The sequence below is a fragment of the Emys orbicularis genome, chromosome 16 (assembly GCF_028017835.1).
Source record: "Emys orbicularis isolate rEmyOrb1 chromosome 16, rEmyOrb1.hap1, whole genome shotgun sequence".
Lineage (NCBI taxonomy): Eukaryota > Metazoa > Chordata > Testudines > Emydidae > Emys > Emys orbicularis.
Window position 1 is genome coordinate 3,831,741 of NC_088698.1, and position 12,811 is coordinate 3,844,551.

At 52.4% G+C, this 12,811-nt stretch overlaps 1 protein-coding gene across 2 annotated transcripts in view; it reads left to right on the forward strand.

Annotated features, from left to right (window-relative positions):
• The window catches only part of OSBP2 (oxysterol binding protein 2), a 366,090-nt gene that overhangs the window by 318,654 nt on the left and 34,625 nt on the right, over window positions 1-12,811 (forward strand). For both annotated transcript variants that reach the window (XM_065417771.1, XM_065417770.1), the window contains one exon: window positions 11,943-12,188. In XM_065417771.1, the coding sequence (XP_065273843.1) occupies window positions 11,943-12,188 (246 nt within the window). The remainder of the gene's footprint in view (window positions 1-11,942; window positions 12,189-12,811) is intronic.

The window sequence follows — 12,811 nt, forward strand, 5'->3', positions numbered from 1 at the left end:
GCTCGTGCGGTGCGCCGTGGGGCCCCGAGTGGGTGAGCCAGCTGGGGGCCACAGGAGTGGGGGGAGCCCTCTGCCCTGACCCCCCCACACACACACCCAGCCCTCTGCCCTGAGCCCCGCACACACCCCAGGCCCCTGCCCTGAGCCCTGTACCCCCTCACACACACACCCAGCCCTCTGCTTGACTCCTTAACCCCCCCCACGACCCCAGCCCTGACTCTGGCACCCCCACACATACCCAGTCCCCCCCCGCCCTGACACCTGCACCCCCTCACATGCCCCCAGTCCTCTGCCCTGACTCTTGCACACCCCCCACATACCCAGTGCCCCCACACCCCATGCACCCCCCACATCCTGACTCTTGCACCCCCCACATCCCCACCCTGAGCACCAAACGGGAGCTCCTGCACACACACCCCACATTCCCACCTGCACCCCTCGCACCAAATGGGAGCTGCCCAGGTAAGTGCCCCATACCCAAATCTCCTGCCCCAACCCTGAGCCCCCTCCCTCATTCTAGCTCCTGGCCAGACCTTCACCCCCATCCCTGTGCTCAGTGCACTCCCACCCTCAGCTCAGTGCAGAGAGAGGAAGAGAATGGGCCAGAACCAGGGAGAAGGTAGGTACCCACTGTATGTGGGCAGGGCCGGGACCCCAGACCGGCAGCGGGCTGAGCGGGTCCGGCAGCCAGCATCCCGGCTGGCAGGAGTCAGCGGATGGAACCCCTGAGCGGCAGTGAGCTGTGGGGTCCCGGCCACCGGCCCCGCACAGCCCGCTGCCGGTCTGGGGTTCTGGCTGCCAGACCCTTGCCAGCCGGGGTCCCGGCCGCAGGCCCCGCTCAGCCCGCTGCCGGCCTAGGTGAACAGAACCCCAGACCAGCAGCGGGCTCAGCGGACCGGCGGCGTAAGATCAACATTTTAATTTAATTTTAAATGAAGCTTCTTAAACATTTTGAAAACCTTGTTTATTTTACAATCCAACAATAGTTTAGTTATATAATATAGAGACTTATAGAGAGAGACCTTCTAAAAAACATTAAAATGTATTACTGGCACGCGTAACCTTAAATCAGAGTGAATAAATGAAGACTCGGCACACCACTTCTGAAAGGTTGCCAACCCCTGTGGTAGAATGTGCTTTTGGACGTTTGAAGGGGCGCTGGCGCAGTTTACTGACTCGGTTAGATCTCAGCACAACCAATATTCCAATTGTAATTGCTGCTTCTTGTGTGCTCCACAATATCTGTGAGAGTAAGGGGGAGACGTTTATGGCGGGGTGGGAGGTTGAGGCAACTCGCCTGGCTGCCAATTTCACACAGCCAGACAACAGGGCGATTAGAAGAGCGCAGCAGGGCGCGCTGCGCATCAGAGAAGCTTTGAAAGCCAGTTTCATGACTGGCCAGGGTACGGTGTGACAGTTGTGTTTGTTTCTCTTGAAGTTACCCGCACCCTATATATATGAAAGGAAATAAAGTCAAAATTGTTTAAAACTGTTCTTTATTATTTGATGCACAACGCATTGAGAGAAATTAGACGGTAGACTGGGGGGGAGGGGGCGTTGGGTTCGGGGGGTGGAGGAGGGAAGGACAAGTCCAGAAACCAAATCAAAAGTTTGCATATGCCAGCTTTCTGGTGCTTGGGCGCTCCTCTGGGGTTGAGTGTGTGTGTGGGTCCCTGTAGCCTCCCCCCTCATGTTCTTGGGCATCTGGGTGAGGAGGTTATGGAACTTGGGGAGGAGGGAGTTTGATTATACAGGGGCTGCAGCGGAAGTCTGTGGTCTTGCTACCTTTCCCGCATTAGATCCACCATACAGCGGAGCATGTCAGTTTGCTCCCCCATGAGTTTGACCATAGCGTCCTGCCTGCTCTCATTGTGCGCGTCCCTCCTCTCTTCGTGTTCCCGTAATGCATTCAGCTGGGCCCTATCAGTGCGGGAGGACTGCACGAGCTCAGCGAACATGTCGTCCCGAGTTCGTTTTTTCCGCCTTCTAATCTGGACCAGTCTCTGGGACGGAGTAGATAGGGGCCGCGTTGAAACATTTGCACCTGTGGGAGGAGAAAAAGGGAGGGTAGTATTTTAAAAAATACATTGCAGAGAACAAAGGGGGCACTTTGGTATGAGTAAGCCATCACACACGGCCGGGCAACAGAATTCATCTTGCAGGCAGCCCCTAGGGGCACACGGGGTTCTGCTTCTTCTACATTCATTTCAAACTGCTGTGCCCCCTTTCCCACAGCAAGCAATGCCTGGTGGGTTTGCCATATAAAAGGAGGGCCTGCGGGCTCTCTGGGATGATCACTGCACACAACCCGCTCCCCACTGCATGGCTCCGATCAGGCTCAGAGCAGGGATGAGCTGAGCCATTTACTCTAAACACGAACAACCCAGCACGGCTGGGTTCCCCCCACCGTGTGGCTCCGATCTGGCTCTCACTCACCAGAAGTACCTTCTCCAGGGTCATGGAACAGGAACCTGCCTTGCAAGTGAGGGGAGGCTATTGGATCCAGGGTTAAGATTAGTTCCTGGCTAGGGGGGAAAACGGATTCCCCACTTGCCGCCTGTGCACTGTCCTCCTCCTCCTCCTCCTCTTCGTCCTCCAATGTCTCTTCCTCCTTGCTCCGTGCAACTCCCCCCTTGCAGGTGTCCACGGACAGTGGTGGGGTAGTGATGGCATCACCCCCCCATAATTGCATGGAGCTCACGGTAAAAGTGGAATGTATGGGGCTGTGACCCAGAGAGCCCGTTTGCCTCCCTGGCTTTTTGGTACGCTTGCCTGAGCTCCTTGATTTTTGTACGACACTGCTCTGTGTCCCTGGAGTAGCCTCTTTCTGTCATGGGCCTGGAGACTTTAGCTTAGGTATTTGCATTCCTTTTTTTGGAACGTAGTTCTGCCATAACAGACTCGTCTCCCCAGCACGCGATGAGATCCAGTACCCCCCGTTCGGACCATGCTGGAGCTCATCCGCGAATCCGGGACTGCGTGATCTCTTGTGATGGTGGACTCTGCATGGTCGCCTGTGATGGTGGACTGTGCTCATGGTCACCTGTGCTGATGGTGACCAAACAGGAAATGAAATTCAAAAGTTCCTGGGGCTTTTCCTGCCCACCTGGCTAGTGCATTGGAGTTGAGAGTGTTGACCAGAGCGGTCACAAGGGAGCATCCTAGGATAGCTCCTGGAGGCCAATAACATCGAATTGCGTCCACAATACCTTTAACCCGGGATTGCGATCTCGATTTAAGTGCTACTCCACTTGCCGAGGTGGAGTACAGATATCGAATTAAAGAGCCCTTTAAATCGAAAAAAAAAAAGTTTGGTCATGTGGACGGAATCATTTTCCCCCCCGAAATAACTCGGCTAATTCCGAAATAACAGGCTAGTGCAGACCAGGCCTAAAAGCGCAACCCCCCCCCCCTTCCAGTATCATCTGGCGAGAGGGCCAAGCTGAGTCCTCCCCAAGGCACTTGGGGGTTCTAAAAGGAATCTTTCTTTGCAGTAGCAGAGTTGTCCGTGTCTGATGGGGGGAGACATTGGTTGAGGAATATGATCTAAGGGGAAGCAAGTGCCAGACCCCTGGAGCCACAACAGAAAGCAGCTGTGACCTGCCCTCCTGTCCCACCAGGGTGGAGCCAGGAAGACATGGCTGCTGTCAGAGCGTGGATAGCTGTCTAGGCTGAAGCGCAGTGAGGAGACCCAAGCCAGATTGACTTTCCATCTGGCGGCTGCTGCTCCCAGGCAGGAGTCAGGCACCTGCGTATCCCTCTGACTCAGATCCCCCCATCTCACTGTCTGGTGCTGGCTCTTTTCTCCACACACTAGCAGTGGGTAACCCAAGACCTGCAGTATATGGGTCAGCTCTGACTTCTCCGCTGCTTCAGCCAAGTATAGGCTTCCTTTGAGACCCTGCCTGTAACTGGATTTTATTGAAGGCTGGGTCGTTAATAACATTTCCAGCTGTGCTAGCTAAAATGAAGAGAAGGTGAATTGCATGCAAAGGCTCAGCAGGAGGTTCTCTCCCCACTTGCCCCATTGCCCACTTGCATTGCTGTCTGGGGGATGAGGGGGGCGAGGTTGGGGAGCACAGATTCCTGGCTGCTGTCTGAGCTGCAGGTACCAGCCTAGGTGGGCTCTGATCCAGTGCAGCAACTCTGAAGTAACAAGAGAACAATTCTCTCCATTTTCCCATTCATCTCCAGGCAGCCCTGGGCATCAGGTGTGTAAATAGACCCCAGCCTGACTCCAGACCACGATATCATCAGTGCAGTAGGTTCTTCGTGCTGGGCCCTGGCATAGGGACCTGCGGGATGCTGAGCAGTGTCCATGGGAGACACTAGGCTTTGGAGACTGGTGCTGACCCAGATAAAATCCTGCCCTTAGTGAAGCCCAGGAACCCATCCCCAAACTGCATCAGAAAAGGCGCTTTGCAGAGGAAAACCGCCTTGTACGGGTGGCTGATTCTGCATCTCCTGTTAGCCGGCCCTGTAAGCACCATTCCTGGGACACGGCCATGGTGCAACTCTGACCGGTCCCCATTTGAAGAGTGAGCACAGCCAGGCTCAGGAACATTACCATGGCGCTGGAGCGTTCCAGCAGCGAATGACGCTGTCAGGACGGAACTAACCCGGGCCCCGTTGTTCCAGTCAGGAGAGAGGCTGCACTGCAGCCATATAGCCAGAGTCCGGCTCTTACAGAACTCACTGACTCCTCCCCCAGGGTCAGAAGGACAAAGGGCCTGTTCTGGCAGCTGGGGCATTTTGTTGGGAAAACAACACTCGTTATCCCTCCTGGGGGCTGTGCCCTTATGCGGTCCACCAGCCTGCGTGGCACTAAGTGCTAGATCTCCGTCCTTTCCCACAGTGTTCTCCAGCGGTCCTGGGCAGCCCATTAGACTCTTCTGCAAGATCAATTTCAGGGGAAAGTGTGAAGTTTACAGGGATGTGCCTAGACCTAATGGAATTGTGCAAAAATACCAGCAGCTGCTGCGTCTGCAGTTCAGAGCAATTTATACCTTTCCTGTCAATCAGAACATCCCGGGAGTTACTAATGCAGTCAGGAATGTGAGAACAATATGCTCTGCCTGCCCCAATAACGTCATCTGTCAGCCTGTGGGAATTAATTACAATAAACCCCAATGGGGCAAATTAATCCAGACAGCTTCCCAAAGTTGCTGTCCCCAGTAAACTGTACAATAACCCCTGTGCTGTAAACAAACCGATGGGACCTAACCGTGACCACAGCTGCCTGTCATCTCCCTCCATCAATGCACTCGGCATCCTCAGCACAAAGACCTGGTTCTGCGAGGCACTGAGCTCCCATTTGAAGTCTGGGGAGGGCTGCCCCAGTTACCTTCATTTGAGATATTTACTCTGAGAACAAAAAACTCTTGGGAAAGGCTGCAAGGGCCCGTTAGCAATCATCAAGGGCAATTTAGAGCCTGGATCTGTGTTGCGTTTGCTTCGAGTGCAATACAAATCAGCAGGAGGTTGCAATGGACTGATCTGGGTGCTGTGCATTAGCCCTGGTCTACACTATGGGATTAGGTCGATTTTAAAATGAATGCGTCCACACAACCAACCCTGTTCCATCGACTTAAAGGGCTTTTAAAATTGACTTCTGTACTCCTTCCTGGCAAGGGGAGTAGCGCTAAAATCGACCTTGTTGGGTCGAATTTGGGGTAGTGCGGATGCAAATCGATGGTATTGGACTCTGGGAGCTATCCCAGAGTGCTCCATTGTGACCGCTCTGGACAGCACTTTGAATTCCGATGCCCTAGCCAGGTACACAGGAAAAGCCCCGGGGACTTTTGAATTTCATTTCCTGTTTGGTCAGCGTGGCAAACTCAGCAGCACAGGTGACCATGCAGTCCCCCCAGAATCATAGAGCGTAGAATGTTTCTACACTCCCCCATCATCTCCGTCCCTGAGGTCATCACAGATTAGAAGGCCAAAAAACCGCACTCACGATGACATGTTTTCCGAGCTCATGCAGTCCTCCCGCACTGATAGGGCACAGCTTAATGCATGGAGACATTCAGTGGCAGAGGCCAGGAAAGAATTAAGCGAGCGCGAAGAGCGGAGGCAGGACGCGATGCTGAGGCTAATGGGGGAGCAAACAGACATGATGAAGTGTCTGTTGGAGCTGCAGGAAAGCCAACAAGAGCACAGACCCCCCCCCCCTCCCCCGCATCCACTGTATAACTGCCTACCCTCCTCCCCATGTTCCATAGCCTCCTCACACAGACGCCCAAGAATGCGGGGGGAGGCTCTGGGCACCCAGCCACTCCACTCCAGAGGATGGCCCAAGCAACAGAAGGCTGTCATTCAAACAGTTTGATTTTTAGTGTGGCTACAATAAGCAATGTGGCCTTGTCCTTCCCTCCTCCCCCACCCCACCCGGGCTACCTTGTCCGTTATCTCATTTTTTTTAATTAATAAAGAAAGAATGCATGGTTTCAAAGCAATAGTTACTTTATTTCGAAGGGGAGAGGGTGGTTGGCTTACAGGTAATTAAAATCAACAAAGGGGGCAGGTTTGCATCAAGGAGAAATACACACAACTGTCACACCGAAGCCTGGCCAGTCATGAAACTGGTTTTCAAAGCCTCTCTGATGCGCAGCACACCTTGCTGTGCTCTTCTAATTGCCCTGGTGTCTGGCTGCTCAAAATCGGACACCAGGCGATTTGCCTCAACCTCCCACACCACCATAAACGTCTCCCCCTTACTCTCACAGATATTATGGAGCACACAGCAAGCAGCAATAACAATAGGAATGTTGATTGCGCTGAGGTCTGACCTAGTCAGCAAACAGCGCCAGCGAGCTTTTAAACATCCAAAGGCACATTCCATCACCATTCTGCACTTGCTCAGCCTATAGTTGAACTGCTCCTTACTACTGTCCAGGCTTCATGAGCCATGGGAGCAAGCGGTAGGCTGGGGTAGGTGCGATCACGCGGTGCTGCCAGCTGGGAGAGCAGCCTGAGGCAGAAGCCTCCAGCTCGCATGATATTCCAGGCAGGACTGAATCTCCATGAGACAAAACTTAAAGAAGAGAATGACCTGGAGTCTCTGGCTCCCATTCGGTGCTCTAAGAGGAGGATAGCCATGTCTGTCCAGTTGCCCCTGATCGACCTCACCAAGGTCTGCCAGGAGCACCCAGGAGACATACGATGGCTATCAGTCCTTCTGCACCATCTGCCGCGAACGCAAGGAGCTGCTGCTGTGTAGCACTGCAGTACCGCGTCTGCCAGCAGCACCCTGGAGACATACGGTAACGGCGAGCTGAGCGGGCCCCATGCTTGCAGTGGTACGGCATCTGCACAGGTAACCCAGGAAAAAAGGCGCGAAACGATTGTCTGCTGTTGCTTTCATGGAAGGAGGGAGAGGGGGGGCCTGACGACATGTACCCCAAACCACCCGCGACAATGTTTTTGCCCCATCGGGCATTGGGGCTTAACCCAGAATTCCAATGGGCAGCGGAGACTGCGGGAACTGTGGGATAGCTACCCACAGTGCACCGCTCTGTAAGCCAATGCTAGCCATGGTAGTGAGGACGCACTCTGCCGACTTCATGCACTTAGTGTGGACATACGCAATCGACTGTATAAAATCAGTTTCTAAAAATCGACTTCTATAAAATCGACCTAATTTCGTAGTGTAGACATACCCTTAGTATCAGAGTCCTTTGTCATTCCCAAGTTAATAGCGCCAAAATAGTGAATGTGGGGAAAAATTCTTAATGTCTTAGATACACTTCAAAATATTTCCCGGGCTGGTTCTTCTGTTCCCTCGTCCCCGTTTGCTCCCTTAAGCACACTAGTGGCAGATGTAAGGAGCTTACTAGATCGTCCATTCCATAGAGCATTTTTCCTCCCTAAATCTCCTCCCTAAATGACATGAGATATTTGAAATCTTTCTGTGCAATTGAACAGGTCCCTGCTGATTTTCATTGAAAGTCGATATCTCTGCAGTCTCAAAATGGAATGTGCAATAAATCAGCTTTGGGAGTTTTGCATTTTTGGTCGATTAAACTTTATTCATCAGTGGGACAATTTTTGATCTCCCATTGAAAGAGCCCTGTTGATGGAGCAGCTGTTGGGTTGGTTCTGGTACTGTGTGTTTGAATGGATCGGTTTGCCTGATTTTTCTTCCATGATTTCTCTCGAGGTGGTAGTGCTTTGCCTATTTTGTAAATGCCGTGTTGTAAATGTGCAAGGAAACCAACCCTTTCTACATAGCTGATTAACTCTTCCTTTAGCTCTCCGCCACTTCAAAGTTTTGAGGATGCTATAATGTCCCTATTGCCTATATGCTAAATCTAAAGGACACTGACTAGATTTTAAGACATGTGTACATAGAAACATAACTAGGGCTGGGGGGGAAGCAGCTTTCCCATCTCATGAAAATTTTTGAGATTTCAAACATTTTTCCCATCCCAAATCAGGACAAAAAGTCAAATCTTCTCAAAGACCATCTGACTGATTTGGGTCAATTGAAACTTTCGATTTTGACCACTCTTCTTTTTTTTTACCCTTTTCACTATAAATGAAGTTAAATTTTTAAATGAAAAATTATTCTGAACAAAACCCCAAACTTTTTGTTTAGAAAATGTTGACATGGGACATCTTAACAATGTCAATAGGTTTTGTCCGTGTTTTTCAAGTCAAAACTGACCCTTTCCCATTAACAGTTTCAGTGAATTGGCTTTTTTTCTTTTTGTGAAAAAACATTTAGTCAAATTCCTGACCAGCTGTAATAATGCAGTGTAGTTGTAGATGTGTCAGTACCAGGATACTAGAGAGATAAGAATGACCCGAAAAAGAGCTCTGTGTGGCTTGAAAGCTTGTCTCTCTCACCAACAAAAGTTGGTCCAGTAAAAGATCTTACCTTGCCCACCTTGTCTCAGATGTAATTATAACATTCCTTCAGCTTGGACAATGAAAACAGTCTGATCGGTTTCTCTTTTGCTTTTAGTTAGTTTCATGTTCTGATTCTAGCTAGCACTAGCCCAGCGCTAACACTGCAGTGGACACTTTACTTAAATATACTTTTTTTTTTTTATCGGAAACCCTTTTTAAAACTTCATGGTAACACTTCTTTTGGTCTTAGGTTTTCTTGAAGCTGGTTTTTTCCAGCATCTACTTTCAGGGGTAGACTTGCTCTGACAGTGTTGCTTTAAGAAAGAGGCCCACGATCAAATCTCTACAAATAGCGATTCCAGAATATTTCGCTGTGTGCTGGTGCTTGCATTTAGCAAGAGCATCGTCCTTCCAGTTTAGTGGGATAAGCAAAAGAAGGAATGAGTCTAGCTGCTCTGCAGGCTTCAGCTGGCGTAGAGAGAGCTCTGGAGCCGGAGGAGGTGCTGGGCTGCGGATTTAATTGCTGGTTATTTATAGAAGCAGGGAGACGGAGGGGGGAGTAATTAGCTCTGCAACAAAAAGTTAGGTGTGTACGTGTAGTCTCCCCTCTCCCCACATGCCTCGTGCTGCTGCAGGATGTCCAGCCGCGATCCCTTCTGCAGCATGGCATCAGGCTTGGGCTCCAGCTCTGCTATCTATCAAGCATGTGAGGCAGGAAGGGCGAGTGTGGAATTATTCAGGTTACCTGCAGAGGCAGAAGAGTCGTTCTCCTGGCCTCAGCCCTGTGGTGAGACACCTGCACTCTGCTAGCTGCCCCCATTGGGTCTGTGATGAATGATGCAAGCAGGATAGAAACAGAGCACGCAGCAGCAGCAGCAGCATTTCCCTGCTCCCAGCCCCACCGTTACAGTAAGCAGATCTCTGGCTCGCCCCTTGTACCTCTTCCCTTTTCATGGCTCTGTTCGCTGTATCTCACACCTGAGATCTAGGCAGGCAGAAAGCCCAGCTTAATCTCCGCCAGTATCTGGAATTCAGGGATGTCCGATCTCCGCGCCATTGTTATTTAAATCTTCTTGGAGAGAATCCTTTCAAAGCTATGGCTGTCTGCACTATCTCAAAGCTCTCTATTCTCTAGGCTGAAGATCTGCCCCAGTTCCAGCCGTCAGTGCAGCTACACGAGTGCAAACCCGTAGTGCAGACAGGCAAGCCCATATTGCACCCAGGCAGCTTAGCTCTGCTAGAAACCAGGGCAAGCTGCAGAGGTGCAAATCATGGCGTAGAGTCGTGGTTCTCAACTGGGGGTCCACGGACTGTGTCTAAGGGGTCCACGAAACACTTAGACTGAAAACTGACTGAACAGAATGCAACACTATGTACAGACGATAGATTTCCAATGGGGTCCGCACCTCATTCGAAATTTCCAAAGGGGTCCGCAAATGGAAAAAGGTTGAAAAGCACAGGCCTAGAGCATCCTTGCCCGGGTGTGCTAGGAACTGCATTGCTGCAGCTCCGCTGGTGGCAGTAATAGGAGCGAATGTGCAGTGCAGACAGTGCCCTGGAGAGGGACTCTTGCCCGGTGTTGGACAGGTCAGGTCGGTTCACCTCTAGCTCTGCACTAGGTAGGCTTGTACCTGGCTTTTCAAGCTGCCTTATTCTCCGTCAGCCGCCTGGCATCACGTCCCCTCTGTCCCCTGGCCCAGGAGTTGTGCACTTCAGCCTGTGGACCCTCTGGAGTGTGCAGTCACACACCAGAACGAATGGGGAATTGGAGTGCTGCTTCCCTCCGATTTCGTGTGGCCCAGGAAGCAGCCGTTTTCCACCTTGCTATTCATAAAGCTGCAGGCCGAGCTGGGCTGGTGGCCTGTATGTGGGTGATCAGACTCAGGGTGCTGAGTCTGGCAGTGGCTGGAGGCCCCTGTCTCTGGTTCTTGAGTAACCCCATTGTGCTGACGGTTGGAGTGGTGCTGAGCGAGATGGGCCCGCCCTCGGCCGGGGAAAGGCTCCTTGAGGGCGGGTTGGAAATAGAAGGTAGGCGGTGGTGGAGGATGCCGGGCTCTGCTCTGCACAGAGTATGTTCCCTTTGCTGAACCGTTTCACGTCCGAGGATTGGTGTTGGTATTGACACAGATCATTTCGCCTGAGTGCTCTGAAGAGGGGATGTTTTAGTGGTCTCCGTGCTCCTGGCAGGTGCGGGATTGCTGGCCCTGAAGAATGAATTCCCCTGTTCTCCCCCCAGAGACAGACACACACTTCGCTGCTAATGTGCCTCGGCCCAGACCTGGAGGGACGCCCCCAGTCAGGTCTCGGGCTGGCCTGGGTGACTGGTGCCAGCTCTAGCTCTCGAGGTGAAGGTGTGTCTGTGCACGCGACGCAGGATGCAGCTGGGAGCTGTCAGTCCGTGCTGGTCTCCAGGTCACGCTGTTCCCAGCTGATCCTGGCCACACTAGTCGAAGCCCCCCAGCCCCGGTGATGTGATGCAGAGCGTAGGAGCCAGGCATGAACCGCCCTCTTCACCTTAACACTGGAGTTAAACTGAGAGGGCAGCGTGGGCAACTCGCTGTGTGTGAGCAGATCCAGCCTCCCCCCGCAGGCACGCCCCCTTCACTCCATCCCACCTGGCAGCAGTCCCCGCCCGCCTGCCCATTCCTTGGTAGCACCCGCCACACACACTGCCCCGTTGTTTTAAATGAGGTTTCCTGCAGCTCCCGCCTGGAGGGGGATGAGAAAATCCAGGCTAAGGAGGGGAAGAGACTAGAGTGAAGCACAAGGAGCGGAGCTGGGGTTGCAGTGAGCTCTGCTCTGGCGAATTAGAGCGTTCCCTTCCTCTCCAGATCTCTGTTCAGGACACAGTCACCTCGGAGAGGCTGAGGGCTCAGCAGTGGAAGCCAGGGAGTCCGAGGTTACCATGGAAGTTAGGTGTGAGGGAGAGCAGTGTGTACGGGGATGGCTGTGCAGTGTGACACGGTGGGAACGCAGCTAGGCCCTACTGTCTACATGGAGATCACTGTCTGCCAGTGTCTTTGCTGGAAGCCCATTGCTCACCCATTAGTGCACGTGTCTAACTCTCTATTCTCCCCCGCCTGCATTAGGTAAACTTCAACGAGCCGCTTTCCATGCTGCAGAGGCTGACCGAGGACCTGGAATACCACGAGCTGCTGGACAAAGCCGTGAAGTGCGAGAGCTCCACAGAGCAGATGTGTTTCGTTGCTGCATTTTCAGTGTCTTCCTACTCGACGACTGTGCACCGCACTGCAAAGCCGTTCAACCCCCTGCTGGGGGAAACCTACGAACTTGACCGGCTAGATGAGCTTGGCTTCCGATCGCTCTGCGAGCAGGTATGGGCAGGGCTGCGGGAAAGGGGCTCTTCATGTCAGTCTTTCAGGAGCACTGTCGCATTCTTCGAAGAGCGATTCCCTGGGGCTCCCCCGGTCCACACTGGTCCTGCTTCCATTGCAGTCAAGGGGCCCAGCAGTGGATCCTACACAAGTAACTCTTGCAGAAGGCAGAAGCAAAACGTGCATTCCCCAGGGTAACAGGGTGGAAATGATGGGGAGACCAGGGGGAGGTGGGAGCTGGGAGCCTCTCCGAACATATCAAATCTAGAATGAAACTATCGCAGTTTTAACTAGCTGGACATAGGTACCAAATTGCCAGCCCTGGGTCTGGGATGAGCTTGCACATGGAGCTTTGCAGCTAAATTCTCCACAGATGTGTTGTCTCTGTCGACAGTCATGCTTAATCTGTAGGCGCAAACGTGAACAGGTTTTGTGTTTCCATTGTGGAGGGGATTATTCAGAACCTAACGTCAGGATACGTTGAGTTAAATCTGGTTCGGGGCGATAGTTCCCGTATGTAGAACGTCAAATGCGTGAGAACCCCACTGTATAAACCTGGCTGCGACTCCACCCTTTGCTCCCGGGGTCTGACGGGAGCTGCCATTGGCTCCCTTGGAGCAGGC